This window comes from Lathamus discolor, chromosome 5, assembly GCF_037157495.1.
Source record: "Lathamus discolor isolate bLatDis1 chromosome 5, bLatDis1.hap1, whole genome shotgun sequence".
NCBI lineage: Eukaryota > Metazoa > Chordata > Aves > Psittaciformes > Psittacidae > Lathamus > Lathamus discolor.
The window spans coordinates 80,577,023-80,601,305 of record NC_088888.1 but is presented as its reverse complement, the minus strand read 5'-3'; the positions used below and the strand labels follow the sequence as shown (position 1 = coordinate 80,601,305).

The following is a 24,283-nucleotide window of genomic DNA, read 5'->3' as shown; positions in this document are numbered from 1 at the left end:
TTCTAAGCAAATGTCTGTAAAGAATTGAAACATGTTTATCTTACATTACGTAGAGGTTTTGATTGCAGATAGGGTCCTACTTCTAATATATCTATGGTGTTAGTTGTGGGAACTGTGTGTGATGGAGAAATAAGGAGAATGGTTATTTTCCTTGGCTACCAGTCATTGCTATTTGTAATTTAAGACAAAATGTTTTCAGACGTGTAGGAAGGAGAAATGAAGTACATCACACATTCATTTGGTTTTAACTGACATATTTTATGATTTAATTGTATACATTATTTTCTAGAATTTAAATTTCTGGTTTTTGAAACTTCCATTTTAATTAGTTATCCTTAAAATGATTGCTCTAAAAATGTTCTATTTAAAGCAACTTGGTTGTGTTCTTATACCACTTTTCTGAAGGATTTAAATTCTCAATATTTTTTAGAATTGCCATGGAATAGCCTTGGTTAGACTGGAGGGCACACGCTTCTTTCTCGCTCTAAAAATCAATGGTGCTGTAAATTTGTTTCAGAATTGTCCTTCACAGAGTAAAAGTCATTTTCTGACTCAGACCTGAGCTTTGAAATTTATTACTTATAGGTAAGAGTCAGCGGATATGTTTTAATGGTTGGCTTGCTATTAATTTGGCTGTTTTACTGAAAATGCAAGTTATTTTTTCACTGGAAATGTCAACTCAAATAACTTAAACTGTAAATTCAAAGGAACAATTTTTAAAACTTTGCCATTGTTAAAGTTTATTAACTACATAGCATAAGCTAATAATTAAAAATGTGAACATATTTACCTCTTTTTATGCACCTATGTTAAACTTTCATGAAATTTCATTTCATTTTTTGCTATTATTTTCATGTTATGCTATTAAAAGAGCTAGGTGCTAAGAATTTATTTTGCTGTGGTGTTCAGAGAAGCAGCAAACACCACAGTGGCTCTTTTTAACCCATTAGGAAACATATTCTTAACAATTAAAATTGTGCCTAACGAGCCACTAGATGGAGTAGTCAAATCTAACTTTTATCTATCACACTTTTTATGCAAGACAATTTCTTTCTTACAAATAGAGAACTGGAAGTGCAGGCACACCTTCCTACTCAAACTGGTAATTTAAAAACCTTCTTCAGAACTTACCTCTGTGTGCATTTTCCTGAAGGCAGATTTGCATTGTCCTGTAACTGCAGTGGAGATGGTGTATGGAATGTATTCTGGATATGGAAATTACACCAACAATATAGTTCTATGGAAGCAGTCATTCATTACGTGAGTTGAGTCTTATCCTCATAAAAAAAGTAAACATAGCAAGAAAATGGCACTGGGCTTGAGGATTACGAGCCAGATTTTCAACATTTTTGAAAGCTTAAGAGATGTGATACACATTTACGGATGACTGAATTGCAGATACTTTTGGTAAAGTCATATATTTTCTACCTACTTACACAAAGCACATTTCCTTACACCCTAATTTTTTCATGCGCATAGGGTAGTTGTTATGGATTTGCCAGTAATGGAGCTGTCATCATCTTTAAGCTGAGACACTGCGGGAGGGTAAACCAGCCTCCTGGAAATGGGAATTCAAATGAATGCTTAGGGATAAATCCAGTTGTGCTGCTGTGGACTCTTTTCCACAGAAAATTTGCTCTGAAATCAGCTGTACAAAAAGTTGATTAATCTGTTAATCAGTTTTAAATCTCACCCTCAAGGAAGTCTTCTGGAGTGGCTGTTCCTACAAGCCACTAAAAGGAAGCACTTAGTAAGACATTAATTTTGCCAGTGAGGAGGTTTGTTTGATTGGGGTTCTTTAATAAACAAATGTACCATTTACATTTTGACAAAACTTTTCCTTAAAAAAAAACAAACCAAAACAAAAAAAAACCCAACTAGGACAACAGCTAATGACATTAACTCAAGGCCTGTTGCCAGACATCAGTTGTCTGTGCTATTGTGAATCTAATCTTACTTTGACCTAGAAAATTATTATAAGGATTAGGAATGAATTTTCTGGCAATACTTAAACAAAAAACATGGTCACCATTAAACCCTGCATTTAGATGGGTGGGGGTTTTGGGTGGCTTTTTTGTTTGTTTTGTTTGTTATTTTTTGGATGCTATATAACATGTTTAAAGTAATAGAAAATGCTGTTTAAGAGTCTGACCTTTTGAAATGTTCGATGTTTATGGTACTGCTGCTCTAATATCTAGGTTTAAATCTGACACGTTTAAAATCAGAGGATCTGGGAGGAATCAGACTTGCAGGAGAAACTGGAAACTAAATCATGTCTATGCAGATAGAGGATGGGGGAAAACAGTTTTGTTAGTAGCACAGTACTAAACAATTGGCAATGGAACTCGGAAATGCTGGATGCAGGAGCAGTAGATAGCAGGATGTTTCTTTCCTGGCTGTTGCATACCTGCGTGCCTGAAGGGGTTTCTATCATTTGGTCGTGCAGCAGTGCTCTTGTGTCTTCCAGTCTGCTGCAAAATGGCAGGTGGTGTTCTGTAAAACTCTCCTAAAGGACCTTTAGGAGCAGTGTGGCAAAGCCACTTGTCTGGGATGCCAGTGGAAGGCATGCCATAGCCTGCTCCTGATGTGTGTGTTTAGATTGTGTTTTGTAGACAGATACCAGGTTACTTCACTTCTACTTTGAATTGATTGGCTTGGATCGAGGTTTGAACTAGAAGCTGGGGAGTAATGACAGCATGACACTGATTTAGCGCAAGCTAAATAGGAGGCCAAACATAGTAGTGCCAGTATGTCCCACTGTTGATGCGACTACATCATTTCTGCTTTGGTGCCTTTTTTATTTGCCAGCTGGCCAAGAATATAAACAGAATATGCTCATGTCTGAATGGAAAGGAACATTGATGAGCTCTGACAAGTTTGATGGGTGTTTGAGGGCAGACATTCCTTTTAGTGTGTCTTTTTCACCGCAGTCATCTCAGTTCTTAATCTCTGTTTTTTCTCAGAAGTTATGAGAAATGACAGGCCAAACTATGTCAGTCTGTTGAAAAGAAAATCACTTCTGTATGTGTGGATATAAGTGTTTATATATTTATATGCAAATACATATATTTATATAAAAAAATTTTCTTATGTGAATGTTAAATGGTTGACAGTTGTCCTTGCAAAGTTTGTAACTATTTTGCCAGAGAATCTGGAAAATACTCAGTCTTCTTCACTGGGCAATACTTTACTGAAGAGAAAATGCACTTTTGCTGTGTCAGTGTACAGAGAACAGAAGTGTTTTAATTAGCCCAGTGTCAGCTAAACTCTGCACTTCAGCCTATTAGAAGCAAGTGTGTTTTCTCTACTGCATAGCCAAAAGCTGCGTCCAAGTTTTCTATAATCCCAGGCATGCATCTTGTGATCTGGTGTGCTGCTAGCTGAGCAAAGGAAAGCCTTGATTCCTCTCCATAAATCTCTGTTTCAATAGTATTTTACGTATTTAACATTTCACCACTAGATGAATTTCAGTCCTTTGACCGTCACTTGAGTCAAGTGATTATGTCAGTTTTCCACCCACCTCATAATTCACCAATCAATCCATATCTCTCTGATTTGGATACAAAGATATTGTGAAAGACTTGGTTGAGAACCTTGTTGCAGGTACATTAAACAGTATCTGCTTCTCTCCCCTTTTCTGCAGGTGTGATTTCCCTTTGGTAAAGCTATGCTGGTGGTTCCCATTCAGCTTCTTGGCCTTCATGTCCTCAGGGTTGCCTTCCAGAAGGATTTGTTCTGTACCATTCCTAGGGACTCAGATTAGCCTTCCAAGTCTGTAGTTTCTCAGGTCCTTTTTCTTGCCCTTCTTGAAGGGAGATGTAGCATTTGCTTTATCCAGTCACTGTGAATCTTCCACATTAGCCAGGACCTTTCAAGGTGGATCAGACAGGGGGCTACAGTACAACAATTCACATACAACACCTAATATTCCATCTCAGATTCCTGCAATTGGGTTAGAATCAATTCTCCATTGTAACTTGGCTTTTACGTCTGGAGACCATAACACATCTTTTCTGTTGTTTCTCTCACTTCCTAAATTAAATTCCAACTGAAAGCATAGATTTTTTTTTTTTTTCCTGGAATTGCTCTTTCTGTGCTTCTGGATTAAGGTTAGGACGATTCTGTGGCTTTCTTCTTTAAAAAATAAGTGTCATAAACCTTTCATTTTAGAGGAAAGCTGCATTTTCATCCAGACATTAAACTGAATAGCACGTTTAATGTTTGGAATTTGACCTTTTAAAACTTGACAACCTGAAGGTTTGGATATCTCTGTGACAATTGTTCAATTTCATTCTTTTCTAATGGCCTTAGAAAATTTTATAAATGCAGGAATCTCATACATGAATTAAGATCTAGAATAATTATTAACAGGAACATTAGGAAGAAGCTAAAATATGATGGTTAAAATCTAAGTATTAGATGCAGAGTGTAGCGTACCTCAGAGGATAGTGGCAGTAAAAACCTCCTGAGATTTGATAGGTAATGTTGTCCAAAGCAAAGGTTGAAAGTGTGCTATAACTTAATTATGTATTTTTATTGGCACAACAGAAAGGTGACCAGATTTCCAGTTAGTTTCTTACTGCCTTGCTGCTATTAATGGATGTGAAAGTAAATAAATCAACTGTCAGCTTTTGATTCTCAAACTGTCAGATGGGCCTTTTGGGCAACCAGAGCGCTCTATTTGACAGGCGCTGGGAGGAATGAAAAGCACCCTTAGGGATGTGCAGTACACAGTTGATGGCACTGTCCTTTTCTGCAAAATGCCCTTTCTTACCTCAGAATGCTCTTCTTTTGCTCCTCTCTTCCCCTGTTTTTCAACATATACTTGCATATTCAGCATATACTTGCAGACACTTTTAAAGCTGAAGCTGTTAGACAAAGATAGGCAGGGCTTTGACAAGTCTTATCGCTAGGGAGCAGTGGGTGAAATTGGTTTTGAGGACTGCCCGATGTGGGGACAGAAGAGCAGACAAAGGTTGTATGTATCTACCATGAAGGGGAATGGAGGACAGTGAGAGCTTCAGCAACACTGTGAGGCAAAAATAACCTGTCTAAATACATTTGAGAGAAGACTTTATTAGTTTCTTCACAAACAGCATTCCATGGGAATGCTGAGAGCAGGAAAAGACAGAAAGCAAGCCCCATATAATGCAGACTAGTTCTAAGTTCTGAGGTTGTAGTGAATCATAAATACCTGCTGAGTTGGGTTGTGGCAAAATCCCTTGCCTTGTATAGTATGTGCTGCAAGGCAGGTGGGCATTCAAGATCCAGGTGAGTTATGTTCTGAAAATGAAGCATAGCCCTCAACACCAGCCCTGGCAAAACAGGAGGACATCCTTCAAAGTTGAGTGCAGAAGAGTCAGTGGGATAATGGATGTGCTGTGGAAGCACTGGGCACTTGTCTTGCTCTTGTCTCTTGTCCCTTTTGCAAGGCATGTTCTCCAGCTTCAGGATAAAGCTGCGTATATGTTCCCTTGTCAGTAGATGTCCAGATGATCACTGTCTCTTGGAGTATATGAAGCCTGGCCATCATCCTCCAAAGTATCTGCTAACAAGGACACATCAGTGAAAAAAACAGATGTAGACAGTCATGTTGCCATTCTGCTAATGCTATGCTGCTGGGAAAACTGAAACTCAACAGTGGCCAGGGTTGTCAGACTGACAGGTGAAATCAGTGTTCAGCACCAGTATTTTGATCATGTGATCCAGAACTACAGGGAAACAACTTGATTAAAAGTGTATGTTCATTATTACCAATAGCTCTATATAAAGGTGAAAACCTGTAAGATCTCATTAGCTTAATCTTATCCCTTATAAGCTTCCCTTTGTTTGCTTTACTTTCTCACGTTTTAGTAACCAAGGAGGCTTTTTTTTTTTTGTGTATTTCTGAAGTCCTGCAGTATGTAGATATGCTGCAGAGAATAGTGTATTTTTAGAGGACTGTCTCTGCCAAGGAAATAGTTTTGCCGTTGTATGGTTTGGATATGATTAAATTAGATTAAATTCTTTAGCAAATGTTATTACTTGTAATTCACTAATCATCAACCCAGAAGGTTTTCTTTTCTCTTTTATCTTGAGTATGTAATTTGGAAAGTGAAATTTTATTTCCAGTTTTTAATTTAGAATATATTTTTCTGATATTTAATTACAGTTCCATGCACACTTCTGTTATGTAAGCAAAGTATTAAATCATCCGATTTATTTGAAAAAATCATAAATTTTTCAAAGGGCCATTGTGTTTTCAGTGTGCTAGAAGTAAATCTACAGCTGGGAAAATTTTGCGTAACTTAAGAGCTGCATTTCCTTTCACAATTGCTTCATTTATGCAGTTCATTAAAACTTGTTCAGTGCACCACTGCTGAATATAAATAAAAACTGCAGCAGTAGTATAGATTACTTGGATGCCTGAGCCTGGGTCTACTGCTGACTTTAAAGCACTAAGAAACTTCTTTCCTGTTCTGTCTGAAGAGGAAGGAGCTTTTTTTGCCCATCTTCTTTTCTGAGGATTGTTAATTCTGGATTCCTAAAACCATTAACTCCTTCTAGAGACTGAAACTCCTTCTTATTGCAGCAAGCGTGTATGAACTAATGCAGTAATCGATGCTTGAACTACACTGCAGAGATTTGTTTTGATGACAAGAGCCCTGTTTGGTGTCACTGGTGTTGAATGCTTGATGCTGCAGAATAATTTGGCTTGGAATCAGGACGCAAAGACCTTAAGGACTTCTTTTCTATCGTCTCCTTCACACTGAAGTGGATTTTTGCTTGCATTTCGGTTTTGCTACAGTTACAGGCTGGAATTCGGCAACCTACTAGATGCCAGTTGTGCTTTTTTAACCGTTCCCTTGCTGATGCTGCTATGTTTGCTGGGTTTCTTCAGTTTCTGCTCCATACATTGCATTCAGGGTCAGGTAAACAAGTTGCTGTACAGTGCCGAGGGTTTAGACATATTTTTGTATTTTATATTATTTAAAAGTATATTTTTCTATAAGCAGAATTCTTTAACTGTACCGTTTGAGTGAAGATGATGTGTCCTCTGAATGTAAAGTATTAATTGTAGCAAATATTCAGGTTAAGCAGGGAATAAGGAGCCATTTTGCTTCTAAGTCTGCATTTCAGCTATGTTTATACTTTGAAAGCTCATGTCAAATTTTATATCAGTGATGCTACATGGCATGAGTTTTTAAACAAAAATCTGTATTTTGAAAATGCACATCAAAATGTAAATGTGTTTCTGAGAAGTAAAGATAATATTCTGATTGCATTATGACTGGTTTGCATTTTGGAGAAGTTGTGGGTAAAGAATCTAGAAATATACTTTAAAGAACAAATAATGACCTTGTGTATTATTTCTCTTTGGCAGAAGACTATTGATATGTCTTCAGTCCCCTGAACTGTCCTATTGTTAGTAGCTTTAACAAGTTCAGATTGGAATATGATTCTGTTACTTTTATTTTTGCATTTTTTTGAGGGAAGAGAATATTCAAATTCCATGTACATAGAATGAGAATATGTTTGCTTAGCATAATATATAGTTATGGTCATAATAATAATACATGGCCTATAATAAATTACAGTTGTGGTTTTGTGTATTATCTCTGCATCATCATAGTGATGTCCTTCCCTGATTCAGAAAGTGTAATGCATCAGCCCTCTCCTGGTGGTGGTGGTGGTGGTGGTAAATATCTGTATTTTGGAATAAGGTCCTCAGCTAAATCTCTGCAGAAACATTAGAGAAAGTGAGAGGAAGGACTGATGACTGCAAGTTCCTTGGGGATTATGCAGTGTGTTGAGAATAATGAGTATCTTTTAAACCGTTTATCTAAGTAGTTGATAGGACTGTTCGTAAAAGTAATTTTTGTAAAGTATTTTTTCACTAGAACTATTGTGAAAGATTGTGTGATAGAGTAAGTCATGAAACAGATTTTATCCTTTCAAATACTACAGCTGTGTTATTTAACATATTGTAAGAAATCCATGTATGAATTGATTTCTTAGAGAATAAGTGTATACTGAGGACAGAATCTGCAGAGATGTGTTGGAAAAAATGTGATTGAGTGGCAATCAGAATAGAGTTGGAACTGAAACAGCAACAAGAATATCAGGAAAACAAGATGCTGCTAAGGTTGGAAAGAGACAATGTTCAGCCTTAGCTTTTCAAGTTTGAAGCATAAGACTGGAGAAAACCTTTGGTTAATGTCAAAGGCTTGCACTGTCTCTCACACTTCAGTTGTTTATAGCTACATGAAGAAGGTAAACCCTTGTTTCTTCTTCAGGCTACTCAGTGTGGTAGACGGCTGTAACCTGCCTTTCAGAGACCTCTTGCGCATTTTGGCATAAGTAGATGAAAAAGGTCAAATAGGTTTGGGATTGAGAAGTACAGAGCTGTGATACCCTGCGTTGCAGAGATTCAAGGCTGTGCTAAGGGCAGTGTCATACAGTAGCATGGCTCCAGCCTTTGGAATAGCAGAGAATTGGAGAACTAAATGATACTTTAAAATCACATTAGTCCCACTGTCATCGGTCCACTTTTGGTCTCTCTTGAGAACATCTGACTTTTTGTGTGATCGAGTTACAAAGGATTATTAAACCAGATCATCTGTATCTCTGGCCATTAAATTTCACTCATCTCTTCCTCATAACTACAGTTCAGTTAAATATTCCACTTTGACAATTAATCTGTGTACTGCAAGAGGAGAACCTTAGAGACTGAGCTGTCATCAAGGTCATTTTCATGTCAGGGTGTTGGTTACGTGTGAAGGTGCCCAGAAGTCAAGCCATGATGCAGAGTAAAATCAAAACCCAAAACCACCACCATCAAAACCTTAAGTTCTCCATCAGTTTGACCTGTGGGGATTTTTGGTAAAAGGTTTTAGACAAGGCACCTGAGCCTGGCCTCTGGCCAACCCCTCAAGGGCAAGGGTGATGGTTTGCAGACAGCAACAAGACTTGTATGCTATCCTCTCTTATTACCTCTGTGATAGATTACATCCATCCCATCATCTGCACAGCTAGTCCTTAACTGGTTGACTGACTTTCCCTATTTCTACACCAGTTTATCCTGGTCCTAGTGTGGAGCCATTTCCTTGTCTGCCTTTTACTGAGTCTTCTTTTTTTCCAGTTCCTATTTTCAGTTTGTCAGGGTAGCTTTGAAGACCAGTCCTGGTGTCCTGTAACTAGCCACTCATTTCTCCTTGGAGTCAAGTTACCTACGAATCTAATATGTTTCTGTTTTATTATCTAGAATGGTAATGTGAGTGTTGACTATTCCTATATCCCAGACAAACGTGACAGACTGCTTAATGAATAGTTTGGGGTTTTTTGTTACCAATTTTAGCTGTTCAGAATATGCTTTTCTAAGTAGCTTTTTCACCTTATGCTGGTTTTATTTAGATTTTTTTTTTTGGTGTGACTCTAACGTGGCATGCTTATAAACGAAAGTCCTGCTCAACTCAAGATATTAGACATCTGCTGTAACCTGTGTTACTGCAGTGGTAGGAAATGACATCGGGCTATTATTGGCACTTTGGATTTTTTTAGGTCTTGTCTCTTCTCTTACTATCCTGAAGGTGACTTGTTTTGTTATAGCGTTTTTTCAGGAATTGATACTAAGTTAACTGGACTACAATTTCTAGTCCCTCTTCGCCTCCCCTGTCCTTTGAAGATATGTGCTGTGTTTGCCCTTTCTTAGTTTTGTGGAACTTCATCCATACTCCCTGGATTCTCAGGAAATAATTGTTCCTGGTAGTGAGCTTCAGTTGAGTCTCTTAAGTATTCCAGGACTAAGTGAATCAGCCTAGTGTGTACTGTATCTAGGTAGTCTTTACTGCTTGGTACTGGATACTAAGTACCAAGGACTAAATATTTGCAGAATGATCTCAATTGTTTTTGCATACTTTGGTGTTCGCATCAATTTTGTCTTGTATGCTTCCAGGTACCCTATCACTGGGTGATATTACTCTCTCATAGGCAAATTCTTGCTGATTGTTCACCTTCTTCTGGCAAATGAAATATTTATGACTGGTCAGTCTTTGACTGCATATTTTTCTTCTGTACTTGCCTGGTTCTACTTCTGATATTGGTATTATGTAGTCAAGTGCTTCTGTGATTGCTGGACTCCTTTTGCCGTCATGGCTGCTTCCATATTTTCTCTAAAGTTGGGGTGTTTTGGTTTTGTTGTGGGGTTTGGTTTTGGGTTGCTGTTTTTTTTGGTTTTTGTTTTCTTCTTATGGGAAGGTTTTGGATTTTAATTCTGCTGAGCTTCATTCCCGTTTTAAGGATGACAGTTTATTCACTTATAATAAAAACAATTAACCACTCCTTCCCCAAACAACAAAACAGAAAACACCCAATCCCTTCACTAGGCTTTAATCTTCCTAATTTGGTGTTCTGGAAGAGGTTCCCACCATGGTACTGCTGTGTTTTTCTCTTTAATCATGATCCATTTAATCTGCTGCACTTTCTTGTACAGTTCTGAAGTTTGGGACACCTAAGAACTTTTCTTCTCCTTCTCAAACTTTCATTTTCATTGTAATATTTGGGATTAATATTCTCCCTCAATTTTCATTAAAATGAAATCATAATTTGATTACAAAATATAATCTGCTATTTCTCAAGTGACTTGTGCAGCTCTGTATGACTGAGTTCATGACATTCAACAGAAAGGGTTACTGTCTTTCTGCCTTCCCATTCCTGTGGTCCTGCAGATAAGGAAAAGCCTTGCTCCCAGTTGCTGCTGTTTCTATGAGGATGTTTATAAACACTGTGAATTTCCTTCTGTATCTGAGCAGAAATGCTTTTCTTCTTCCCCCTCAGTAGGAGAAAGAGTATTTTCAAATATGCCTCCCTGGGCATAGCCCATTTTGATCACCATTCTTGCAGCGGGTGCTACCAGGCCACTGATACCTCACTGGGCATTGTATCCTAAGGCTCTTTCACAAGCTTACACTTTTTACTGTTTTGCTTATCCTTATTAAGATTCCTATGTACTCTGGCAGTGTAGATGCACCATGGGGGTTGAGGAGAATTTACTTTCAGCTTTGATTTTTGAATTATAATTCATTCATAAATCAGCCTTTAACAAATATTAAGATAAAGAATATTCAACTGAATATTTTTTTTTTTTAAGAGGAAAAATACCATAAGAGACCAAAATGAAAATATTACCTTCGTTTGCAATTAACACCTACTCAGCTCAATTGGTTTTAAATATCCATTGGGGGAAGATGGAGGGAAGAAAACACAAACCCACAACCAACCAACCAAGCAACCAGCCAACCAGTAACCTCCCCAACCCCCCTCCCATTTTGCCCCACCAAAAATACAAAAAAAACCCCAACCCCCAAAGCACCTCATAGCCCACACGTAAATAGCTGAAAACTTTTTCAGGTATTTTGCCTATATGGGCTTTTTAAAATACTTTCTCCCTCCTCTCTGTAAAAAGCAATGAAACCAAACCAACCCCTTCCCCCCCCCAACAAAACAACCCCCTAACCCAAAAAACCTCAAGCAAAACCAAAAACGGAACCCCAAAGAGAAACCAAACCAAACCAAACCAAAAAAAAAAAAAACCAGGAAAAAAAACTGTGGTAGCTGAAGCACAGCATGTCATACTTGAAGTGCTGGGAATTCTTTCAGAAAAGCAGAAAAGTTATTAAGAGCTGGTCAGGCTTTTAGTGTCCAGGAGAGCTGTGTATCCGTGTCTCCAAAATTACTAACCCATGTCATTTTTTGAGATAACTTGCTCTACAGTTTGCAAATGTCATCCTACAGTGAACAAAAATAATATCAAGAGATCATGCCAAATCAAAAATAGGGTTCATAATATGAAAAAGGAACTCAGATAAAACTGCTAACACAAGCTAGTGTCAATACTGAATTGGAATTAGATAGCAAAACCAGATTTATTCTAAAAAGCTCTATATTTCATAAAGGAGATCTTCATCCATCCATCCATCCATCCATCCATCCATCCATCCATCCATCCATCCATCCATCCATCCATCCATCCATCCACCCATCCCTCCAGCTACAGAATTAGCTTCCACTCACGAGAGTAATCAAAGTCAGCAAAATCAGCTCTCAGAGCTAGCTCTGAGACAAAAAGAAAGTTTTCTTAAATGATCTTTAGATGTCACAGTATCAATAAATCAATTAATGTTTCCCTGCTGATTTGATGTTCTTGATGCTGAGAACCATGTTTTCTGGTATCCTCAAGAAAATGTTTAATAAAGTTTTTAAAAGAACTTTTCAGATTAATGGGAGTTCATTTATGTTGTTTAGTATTTTGCATCTCTGAGTCTCTCCAAGTTCTTTAACACTTGAAATGCTTTCTGAAGACCTTCTGAAGAGAGTTTTCTGAGGGCCATCCCTTTGCAAAGCACATGTATTCTTGGACTCACATGCTTACAATAAGACTTACACATCCTCAGAATAACATTTTGGACAGTCTCTGAGATAAAAATATGCATCTAGCTGGGAAGGGTTAATGAGCTCTTCAACACTATCAGTGTTTGAATGAAGGGACTAAATGAGCACATGAGCACACTCCCTAGAGGTTCAGGAAACTTAGAATAGCTTCCTTGTTACAAGTTCGTATCACAATATGAACTTGTGTTCATATTAAAAGTTTCAGAAGCATTCACAAATCATCAGCTTGTTACTTGACTGGATAGGTCGTGATTTTTGGCTTCAAGTTTTCAGTTGGCAAGATTAGTAATCTTTGCTTTTAGTAATCCATAAAGCTTTCTAACAACACTGAGATGATTCAGGTAGGAAGTCCACGTTGTGAAATGTACAAATGGGCCCAGATGCTTCTGTGTTGAAAGTTCATTTGCAAGTATTCCTTTAGAGAAAAATTCTTGGAGAAAAATTCTGAAGCCATCAATGAACACAAGTGCAGTGCTTTCTTCTGAAAGTGAGTATATGTAAAATGTATTAATTAAAAAAAAAATCACGATCTATAAAATATGGAAGTTTTGCTGCATAAATATGTGGATAAGAAACTTGTTACATTGAGCCGAATGATCTGAGAGGCTGGCTCCAGCTTTTGCAGCTATTGGGGTCACAGGCATGTGTGGCACATCTGTACCCCAAATATGAGTATTATACATATAAGCTGTCACTTATATGGAGTACTAGTCTTTATTTGAACTTAAGAATGTTAACTTTCAGCTTTTAGGACATGTGCCAGCAGGGAATTTAAACCCAATGCGATTAGTGTTTTCTGCACAAAATAAAACCTAAACTTCACAGTCACGTGCTGCGTTCTTCCCTCATACTGCATGAGCCAGCCTGCCCTTTAACTGCATAACTGGTAAAACACAGACCTCATTCTGCAAGGATTTAAGTTCTTAACTGTAGCTATCTGAAGTGCATTGATTTGAGAGGAAAGAGATAATGAGCATTTTTGTGATGCTTTCTGTATAAATAAGTAGGTAGCTTTTGAATTATTTGGTTGCCAGTTAGATGCTAGGACTGTCTGTTAAGCTGGGTACTCATGTATTTTCTCTTTATGTGGTTAGTTAGCAGTTTGACTAGAATGATTTAAACATACATTGTTTATACACTGAACTAGTTTTCTGACATGATAATGTGATTAGTATCTTTTTTTTTCTTGAGCATAGAAGTACTTTCTTGCTTAACGATATGACCTATCACATCTGTATCACAAGACAGATGTTTTTGTTGGCAATAATAGTGCGCTGAACACATTTACCAACAGCATGCTGAGTGGTCTTCTAACTCATGAAAACTCAAGCTACGAAGGAGGAAGACAATCAAGTTGATACATGGAGTATCTTTACATTTGTTAAAACTTTCTGTAGCTTGGTATATGGTATCTAGTGATCATTTCCGTAAGTCACTGATCCAGTTTCATGGGCACTGTGGAAGATGTAACAGAGGATGCTCTGCGTCTTTGATAAAGCTTTATTGTCTGTTTAATGCAGGCTATATTTGACTCTAAAAATCAACAAAGGCAAATAAATTACCATTGCGTGTGTTAATTACAGTGATCTAGTCTGGCTATACAGGAAGACAGTTTGTACCATAATTTTAAATGCCACCTCTGAAAATAATTGGCTAAGTTTCCTAGTTACATGATGGAACTGCTTTGTTAGCAGCTACATGTTAGGCTCAAGTAAGTGCCTAACATGGGCTGACTGACTCTTATCATTAGACTGTCTGTTTCTTGTCTTAAGTAACTGCTGCAAATCTAGTGCGTCTGGTTTTGAGCAAACCACCAGAAGCGCGTTCTTTGCTGAATAGCAGTCTGAATGCAGCCTGGATGGATTTGGGGTCTGGAAACATCTAGGGGTATTTTATCTCCGGTATTCAGGACTCTTTGGAAATCACCATGGCTAGTCATACACAATAATGGACTTTTTTGAGCTTGTTTTGGCTTTGCGAAAGAGACAAGCCTGCCATTTCCAGCACTTCTCAGCTTTGCAGGATCTCACTTAAAACCACAGTATCCCAGCACTAGCTTTTGGTATGGGTAGTGCTGCTGAAGATGAAGTATTTTAGAGAAAATGTAGGTTTGATGCTGTGAATTTTGCTTTCCCTTTATTTTGAAGACAGGTGTGTTGCAGATATAAAATTGACAGCAATTGGAGAATTTTATTCCCCATCTTGAAATTTGATCAAAGACTGCAAAAGACTTTCACAGAAAAAAACTCAACACATTTGTGTCTTGAAATTCGATTTTTGATAATAGCTCTTTGTCCAAGAGTAAAGTAATCGAGCAGCAGCTTGTTAATAGGAAAAATATTTAATTGCTGGCAGGATGCAACTTCTGAATTATTCCCTCAGGAAAAAAGGTTCTATAAATATATACTTGTTTCACTCCATATGTCGTAAGTAAATGGTGCATTATAACTGCAGATACATTTTTAATAATATGCTCTAAGTTGAAATATGTTTTATATGTTTTAGAAATATATCAGTAATGTAAAAAATAATATTTTCAAAGGGGCTTATATTTAAATTTTTATACTTTTAAAGTATTGTTTAGAAAGTGTTTAAAAGGAGTTTAAGCCTCTATATCAGTTAAGCCTCTATATCTATATCAATTTAAGCCTCTATTTCTATATCAATTTAAGCCTCTATTTGCTCCATAGAAAAGTTGTTTTTTCTTTTCCATAATGTTTTAAATTTGTCTTATTTTACTGGGTTTTTTTAGTGACTTTTACGAGTGGAGAGAGTATGCTGTGTATGGGGGGGGTTGTTGTGAGTTTTGGTTCAGATGTTTTGAGAACATCTGAAATTCTTAAACTGTGCTCTGAGATTGTAAGTTTTTGCATATTGTTTACTGGTTCCTGGGTCTCTACAATACTAGTTCAGTAAAATTGTTTTGTGTAATTAAACAAATAGTCAGTATGACAGTGCAAGAATAGCATAAATAGGTATTAAGTAAAGAACAGCAATGACATAGGATGATCGAGGAGAAATTGGGTTTTTTGAAGCATAGCTGTAACAGAGAACTGAACTGCAGATGTCAAGGCCCTCTTGTCAGTGTTGCTGTCATAAAATATTTTTAAAACTTGGTTCAGGGTTCTGTTCCTTCATGTTTTAATTCGCATGTTCTATAGGTGTTTATGAATATAGATTAATTGACATTTTCCATTGTCAGCTCCTTTTTACAGCTGCAGATTCACCCAAAAGTTTGTATGCTGGTGCTCTGCGTTGGACTGAATTTTAATAGGAGTCTTAAAATGAAGTAATTTTTCAAGAATGTGGACTTTTTTTATCCCCAATCCATGCATGTAGACCTATCACTGTCAATCAAGATTTTTAATTCGATAGCTACCTTTATGCTTTCTCAGCGTAATGGCCATGCTGCAGCTCAGCAGAGCAACACAGTGCAGTTCCTGCACTCAGCTTCTGAGATTAGAAAGCAAAAAAGCCATGGCAGGCTGCAGGGGACATTGCTGATGGCTTGAAAGTGCAGAACAGACAGGAAGGGTGAAAGGGGCAGAAGCTGAAGGTTTAGGTGTGGGGAGGAGAGGGTGATTAGTATCAAGGGGTGTGAGGGGAAGAAGGGAGTAAAATATACAACATAAAGAAAGGACACCAAAGCCAGAAACAGGAGACAGCAGATGAATGATGGCAACAAAATGGACGGGGAAGAAAAGCATCAAAGGGTGGGTAGTTGGTGAGGATGGGAAAACTAGCAGGTTAGCCAAGCCAGAAGACACATAAGAGGACTTTGCAGGAACTTGGTAGGGAAGGATGCTAGTGGCATGAATCAAGTGTTCAAGGATATGCAATAAACAGGAGGAAGAACAGCAAAGAAACTGAGGCCCAGAAGCTGAAGCTGGGAAAGGACAAAAATTGATCAGGGAGCAATAAGGACGACAAGAGCAAAAAAAGGATTTGAGCACTTGGACACGCACATCTGCATGGTGGAGCTGACATTTATTCCTGCCTGAACATTTCCCTATTGCTGAGCAAATAGTTGTGAAACATGGAGGGAAAACGTGTTGTGCTTTGCCTGTGGCAGGGCAGCTCACCCAGTAGAAAGCTGCTTTTTGGTGTTACTATTGAGTCCATTGCTAAAATTGGAGAGCTCTGCGCCCCAGGTCCCAGTTTACTGCCAGCACTTGGGGTGGCAGTCTGGTTCATGGATTTGTTGTTCCTGTTGCAATTTTGGAGTCTATAAAGGTGCAAGGAACGATGCTAAAAATAAAATATGAAGTTAAGCTCTCCAGAATTGCAGAACAGCAGTTGGGTAATGCAACCACAAACTGCCTCGTGTGGTTAAGCGTATGATAATAATAAGCTGTTTAAAAATAAGCTTGTGCATATAATTATGTAGATGGTAAGCTATTAAAGATTTTATGGGTTATAGAATGATACAACTCTTATTTCATAATCCGCATCTAAAGACTTGCAGAGAGTAAAAAATATTAAAGTCTTAATGTAAATGTATGTCTTTTTTTCTTTCTAGAAGTGTGCTTTATTTGGGCTTCTATTGGATGCCTGTGTGCTGATAAGAGTAGTGATCATTCTAGAGATGTTTTTTATAAAATGTTAGTGAAGATGTATTGCCTGAAGTGTACATAATAAATGAAATGTTTTCTGCAGATCTAGGGCATATCAGGAGTCAGGAGGGTATCAGCAGTAACTGACTTTAATGATATAGCAGGATTTTTACCTAGTGTCTTTTAAATGATCACTAAAGTGTCTGTAGAATGTTGTTAGGAAAGCGTGTGAAGAGTTGTTCCATACCGAAAACTAACTCTGGAACATAATAATTTAAAAACTTGAAAAATAAAAATAGAAAGTCGCTTCTGAATTCAAAACCAGTATTATCAAACTGTTCCACTAACAAATTTCAAATCGCCAAGGTCCTCAGCCCAAGTGAGGGTGAAAAAATGCCTGAAATGCAGGCATTGATACAAACCTTGCTGCAAGGTGACAGTGTTCACTTCAGGGTCTAAAACTAACCTCTGAAGTGATAGTTTAGATTTTGTTTTCATGATGGTTTTGTTTGTTCACGTGTTTAAAGGCATTGCTAGCTAATTAGCAGAATAATTACTTTTTTCAGGTAACTTAAAGAACATCTCTTGGTTGTTTCAGATCAAGCTTTTATATACTACTGTTATTGCAAGAGAGCATTAGAAAGAGTTGTGGTTCTCCTTTCTAATGACACTATTGCATTTTTGTTAATATACCATGGCAATGCCCGAACGGATGAATTAACACCAAGGCTCAGAGCTCATATATGTATTCTGTTTAAAGCTAATGTTACCACAGAAATCCTTTGGGCTTCTTCCTGCTCTGGCAGTCTCACTTTTACCCTTCTGTTGATCTGTTTAGCCTGCATCATTTTCCTGTGTCCTTCCCAATATCGCCTTCACCCTTCTTCTTTGGAAAGAAGATTGCGCTCTGTGTTGCATTGCCCAGTATTCTTCCTTTTGCAATTCCTGCCTCATCCTTTTACTCCTCTAAGTACAGTTACATCAGTCCTCTGTCACAGACAACTGCCAATGAACTTGGGAGTTTTTTGCTACCAATTCAGCCTTCTGCAGCTGTAATATATTTAGTCAAACTGTGGTTTCCTTAGCTTTCCATAAATTCAGTATACTCTTTGTGGTGTTATGCTCTGCTGCCTTTTCTCCCAAAGCCAGCCCACAGTTCCTCTCCTTGGCCCGATGGGCTCATGGCTTCCAGACCACTGTAATTCACGGGTTTATTCTTGATGTACATATAAATTTGTGCCAAGCAAAATGGAAGATTGCAGCCTGCTGTTGGTACTATTTCCTCTATTTGTGTGGCTGTTTTCCCTGGTGCCCTTTAATGGCTCCTGTGCCTCTCCGTCTGTACGGTACCTATTGTCATAGTATTGATCAGCTACTTTGCAGATTCTGGAGTGTGGTTGACTGTTCTGTCTTAAACTATAGCTAAGTGCCTATTTTGTGGAATATTCTCTCTTGTGTCATCGTTAGCTGTAGTCCCGTGTGTGTGTTACAGAAGTAAGGGGAGGAGGAGGGCTGTGAATGTGATGCATTGGGGTCCATTCTTGAAAGATGACTGGGCAAAGTAAAAAACCAGCCAGAGTGCACAGCCAGTTCTGAGGTGCCATTCATGAAAAAGCAGAGTTCCAAATCAATGCTTTCATAAGTGGTTTTGGTTTTAAATGATTATGCTATATTTTCAAATTTACATAAGATAATTTTGAATCGTAACGCAGGTTTTATATTTGCTTCATCAAACTATTACACGTTAAGATTCATGCCTGCAGAAGTAATCATTGAATACGTCTTTCTCTTTTTGAGAGATTACACATTTCTTTCTATTCATATTCTTCCAGGTGACTTGGATTATTACTGGCTGGATCCTGCCACGTGGCACAGCAGGGAGACATCCCCCATTAGTTCGGTAAGAAATAGGAAAAAAGAGGTTTGTAAGTGTGAATTAAAATGTTTGCTGATTATTTCAGTTCAGCATAGTAATTTTGTTGTGAAAAATTATTCTGTACAAATTATATGAGTATTTGTTTTGGTGGATCATGAAAATTGAAATCAGGAAGAAATTTTCATCAAAACATATACTAGTAAAATTTCCTGAATTTAAACTATTAACTTCTTTTCTAGACATGATACTAGATTTCACTGCATGCCACAAAAGCAGCTGTGAGTGTGATGCTGCTCTGGGAGAGATTAGTAACTTTTTCTGTTGACTTGGAGTGGGATAGGGTCATTTTTATTTATACTGAACCCATATGATAGAGCTGAATAACATATACATTATGCCAAAGAACAGAATATATGAGTGCACTTTTCCAGGTCATGGAATTTAAAAATAGAAGTTTAATTTTATTACCTAAGGGATGTTTTAAATGTTTAATTGTATTGAACCTTGAACATCATAATTCTACCTGCAGACTTGGTGCTGAGGTTTTTTACAGTGGGCATAAATATTTAATGAAGTCAGAGTCCAACAGATATAATAATAGAGACCTTAGGTGTGATATGTAACACATCTGAGGGATGTTTGTGTCTACTGTGACGTAATGATCTAGAAATGTTATTGGTTTATAAACATGTATCTAAATGCAGGAAGATGGTTGCACTTTAATTTCACTGCTCGTTTTTTTAACAGCATCCCGTAACGTGGCAGCCTTCTAAAGAGGGAGATCGCTTAATTGGGCGTGTTATTCTCAACAAGAGAACAACCATGCCAAAAGAATCAGGTGCATTACTGGGGCTAAAAGTAAGTATTACATGGTTTATGTGGTAAATGAAAGAAACTTCACTATGCTAGAGGTCTGACATCTTAAATCAGAGGACTCTCCAATTATACGGTCATTTGATAAAAATAGATTCTTCAGTTTTAGTAAGTTTGGAAAGTTATACAGATAAATTATGAATGTAAATGTAATGAGTATGCATATAAACCCTTCTATGAAGTCTTCCACTTATTCATTGCAAAGGAGCTGAACTGTTCTGATCAAAAAGTCTATGTTTATGCACTTCCTATCCACAAACATATATTGCACATTGCAGTGTATTAATTGAGTCCTGCCTTTTCTAGCTCTACTGTTTGCATTTCAGTCAAGTAATTAATCTCATAATCCACATACATAAATGTCATCCAGATGCAAAGGTCAGCGTTTAAAATCCACACAGCTCTTCAGAAACAGAAATTCTGTGGAATGAAACTAAACGTTTATACAAAAATTTGCAAAAAAGACTTCTTAAAGCATACTAGAGATTGTATTAAATGTAATTCCAGTTAATGTGGTGCCATAAAATTAAGCCATTGGCAATGCTGTTCATTTTATTTAAATCCCTAAATTAGTCATCTGTAGAGGACTTTTAGGTTCATGTCCCTGTTTTGCCAGAACACGTAGAGAGAGTGTGACTTCTGGAGGTGGTGGGGACTACAATGTGCCAGTTCAAGGATTTCTCTCTCCATGCATATTTTTAACTACATCATGCTCCAAGGATGAGAGAATTTACTTTGGGTGTCTTCCTCTCCCTACTGAAAACAGCAACAATGTCAAATATAAAACATTCCCATTGGCTGAGAACTGAGTCTAATTCCAAGGGCGTTGGCTCCTTCTATGGAGTTGTCCGATAGTTGAGTCCCTTGCATGTGATGGAGATGTGGGTTGTCGCTTCTGCTTATCATGGTGGGAATTAAATCAGGAAAGAACTTTATGATCTTGGCAGGAGCATGTCCTGGGTAAGAGCCATTTATCTATCTTGAAGTGAGATAGTGTGGCATGGGAATACAGAAGTTGAGAACAGCTTCAGCCTACTAAATATCCAGTAGTCTGTAGCACAAAGGCTGCTTCTTGCAGGCAGTAAGCAATTTTATTTGTTTTTTAATAGGTGAGAAAAAAGTTTGGTCCTAGTAGGAAATGAACTTCTTTTCAAGTCTTATTTGGATGTGCTCTTGCAATTTAAACTTAAGCACTTGACAGACTATTTGCAAAAAAAGTGCATCTTTGTGTTTATTTAGTAAGAAACATTCTTTCTGCAACAAATTTTGATATTTAGCAATCTGCATAAGATTGATTAGTCAAACATTAAAAGGAATATCAATTTCATAGAATCATAGAATGGTTTGGGTTGGAAAGGACCTTAGGATCATCTAGTTCTAACCCCCTGCCACAGGCAGGGACACCTTCCACTAGACCAGGTTGCCCAAGGCTCTGTCCAGCCTGGCCTTGATCACCGCCAGGGATGGAGCATCTACCACATCTCTGGGCAATGCATTCCAGTGCCTCACCAACCTCACAGTAAAGAATTTCTTCCTTATATCTAACCTTATATCTTCCCCTGTTTAACTTTGAACCCATTACCCCTTGCCCTGTGATTACAGTCGCTGATGAAGAGTCCCTCTCCAGCATCCTTGTAGGCCCCCTTCAGATACTGAAGGTCTGCTATGAGATCTCCACACAGCCTTCTCTTCTTCAGGCTGAATGGCCCCAATTTTATTCATTTTGTGTCTTGTCTTCTGTTCAAGTAGATCTGGCCTTTTTGTATCTAACTTCATCTTTAAGCCTCTGTGAAACCCAGATGGACAATAGATACGCTTATGCATATTTCAGGTTTAATTTCAAACTTAATTTGAAAACAGATGTGTTTATATGTTTATGCTTGATATGATGTCAGTTTTGTGGCTTGGAAACTCACGAATTTGTGATCAACCAGGTTGTAGGAGGAAAAATGACAGAATTAGGACGACTCGGTGCCTTCATTACCAAAGTGAAGAAAGGTAGCTTGGCTGATGTGGTGGGGCATCTCAGAGCAGGTAAATCAATCAGTCACATAATATAAAATATATTGCCTTTTAATTATGTCTTTGGAATGCAACTGCTGATTTATATCAACATTGGTCATGTGATGTGATCATTATTTTTAAATACAGGATAATACTTAAATGTTGTTATGGAATGCCACAGTTGTTTACATTCCTGATTTGTTATTGACTTCAATTGCTTGATTTATGAGCAAAATGCAAGACAATCCTGATAAGTGCTGGTGTCAGGACTGAGTGTGACTAGTAAATTTTTGCTTGCTGGCTCAGGAGCTGTTTGTTATTGTCGTGGTTTAAACTGAGCCACACAGCTTGTTCACTCACTTCCCCCCCCCCCCCCCCCCCGCCTTTTCTCCCTCTTTTTTCCTTCCCCCCGCCCCGCTCCCAGAGGGATGGGGAGGAGAATCAAGAGAATGTAACTCCCACAGGTTGAGATAAGAACAGCCCAGTAACTAAGGTATAACACAAACCACTGCTGCTACGGCCAATGATAATAATGATAAAAGAAAATAACAAGGGAAGAGAATACAATACTACAGCTGAATGAGTTCGACTCCCTCCCGAAGAGAGCCCGTGCCCTTCCAGGTAACTCCCAGTTACCTCCCTGGGCATGACGTGCTGTGGTATGGAATACCTCTTTGGCTAGTTCTGGTCAGGTGTTCTGTCTCTGCTTCCTCCCAGCCTCCCCTTGTGCCTGGCAGAGCATGAGACTCACAAAGTCCTTGGTCAGAGTAAACATTACTTAGCAACAACTGAAAACATCAGTGTTATCAGCTCTGTTCCCAGGCTGAAAGTCAAAACACAGTGCTGCACCAGCTACTAAGAAGGAGAAAAACTGACTGCTACTGCTGAACCCAGGACAATTATACTCTATAGAACCAGTGCAAAGGGGTTTTTTAAACTGTTTTATTATGGCAAACAAAGTTCACTAGAGTTGCTTTACTTGCACTATAGTGTCACTAGAGTGGTAATGTACTGTGTACGCAATGGACCTTATTAGTACTTCTGTGAGTGTGAATTGTTACAAATAAAAATGGTAAACAACCAAAGAAAATGATCTTAAAATATTTCATTTGTATGATGTCTGTATTGCACTTACAAATAAGTGGCTGTGCTGTTACCCCTTTTCAAGCTCTTAAATGAAACAAGAACTATGCACAACAGCTGCTTTTCAAAGTTATTTATTAGCAGTTTATATTTTTACCATGACTCTAAGCAACTACTTTCCAAGTGTTCTCTTAAAAAAACAAAGTTCTATGTAGTGCTTGCTTAGGAATCCAGACGCTCCAATGACAACTTGTATGAATTTAGGCTAATTGCATGAAGCAAATAGTAGTAATAAAGAAGTAGAAAAGATGATCAGTCTCTAAAAATATCCTTCTTTGTTTTGTCATTTGATACTATTTTTTATCAAATAAATATTGATGGGGTTAGTAACACCAATTATTATAGTTCTTTATAGATTTTCAATGCAGATTGTAATTAAAGAGAATAAGTTTCTCTCCACTAATCTTGAGCTGTTTGGGCTGAAATACTACATTTCTAATCAGTGGTCTAGATTGTTTTTTAAGTCAAAGCTTTTTTTAATTTCTGTCCTTATGAGAAACCTCAAAATTTGGCTAGTTGATAAATTCTTGAGTAATTGTACAAACCTTATAAATTTTAACAAAGGCAAACATGAAGCCTTGCATCAGGAACAGAATAGCCCAGTGCAACAGTAAGCACTAGGAGCCAGTCAGCTAGAAAACAGCTTTTCAGAAAAGCATCTGGAGATGCTGCAGGACAGTAAGTTGAACATGAGTCACCAAAACACCCTTGCAGCAAACAGCAATCATGTACAAGTCTGTATTAGCAGGATTGTGGCCAGCAGGTTGAGAGAAGTGCTTGTTGCTCTCTACTCAGTGCTTATGAGGCTGTATCTGGAGTACTGTGTCCAATTTGGGTTCCTCTACTACAAGAGAAATACTGACAAACTGGACGTGTCCTGTTGGGGTTTACATATGTCAAAGTTTTGAGTGTCTGGACATTGTTTTCCTGTTTCCATGCCTGTTACTGAGAGCAGAAATCAGAATGTAAGCCTTACAATCAGCATCTTAGATGAAAAAGACAATGTGAAAGGGCATGGCTGGTCAAAAAGACCAAAAGTTGGACACGCTGAGCAAAAGACGGATGGTGATCTGGTTAGAACTAGCAGAAATGACATTTCACTCAAGTCCCCATTAGGATTTAGTTTTCAGCAAGAGTAATTGGAGCCACTTCTGTTAGTTTAGCATTTTGACTATGATGATCTTACGTTTAATCATCTTGGCAATTTTTTTTTCCACCTGTTGGATTTCCAACTGACTCTCAAAAGTAAAAAACGTCCCCTAAAACAGCAATACAGACAGCTTTCATGTTTCTCTTCAGGCTTCTCAATCATGTTTCAGGTATTTTGTCATCTTCAAAATATGACAGATAAATTGCTGTGTAAGTTAGGTTTAGATTTTTATTGCTAGAAAGTTAGCATATGTCC

General features: G+C 37.8%; 1 protein-coding gene across 1 annotated transcript in view; it reads left to right on the top strand.

Annotated features, from left to right (window-relative positions):
• The window catches only part of LOC136015959 (regulating synaptic membrane exocytosis protein 1-like), a 231,854-nt gene that overhangs the window by 152,289 nt on the left and 55,282 nt on the right, over positions 1 to 24,283 (top strand). Inside the window, exons 5-7 of the mRNA XM_065682610.1 lie at positions 18,815 to 18,882; positions 19,606 to 19,716; positions 21,666 to 21,765. Coding sequence (XP_065538682.1) covers positions 18,815 to 18,882; positions 19,606 to 19,716; positions 21,666 to 21,765 — 279 coding nt within the window. The remainder of the gene's footprint in view (positions 1 to 18,814; positions 18,883 to 19,605; positions 19,717 to 21,665; positions 21,766 to 24,283) is intronic.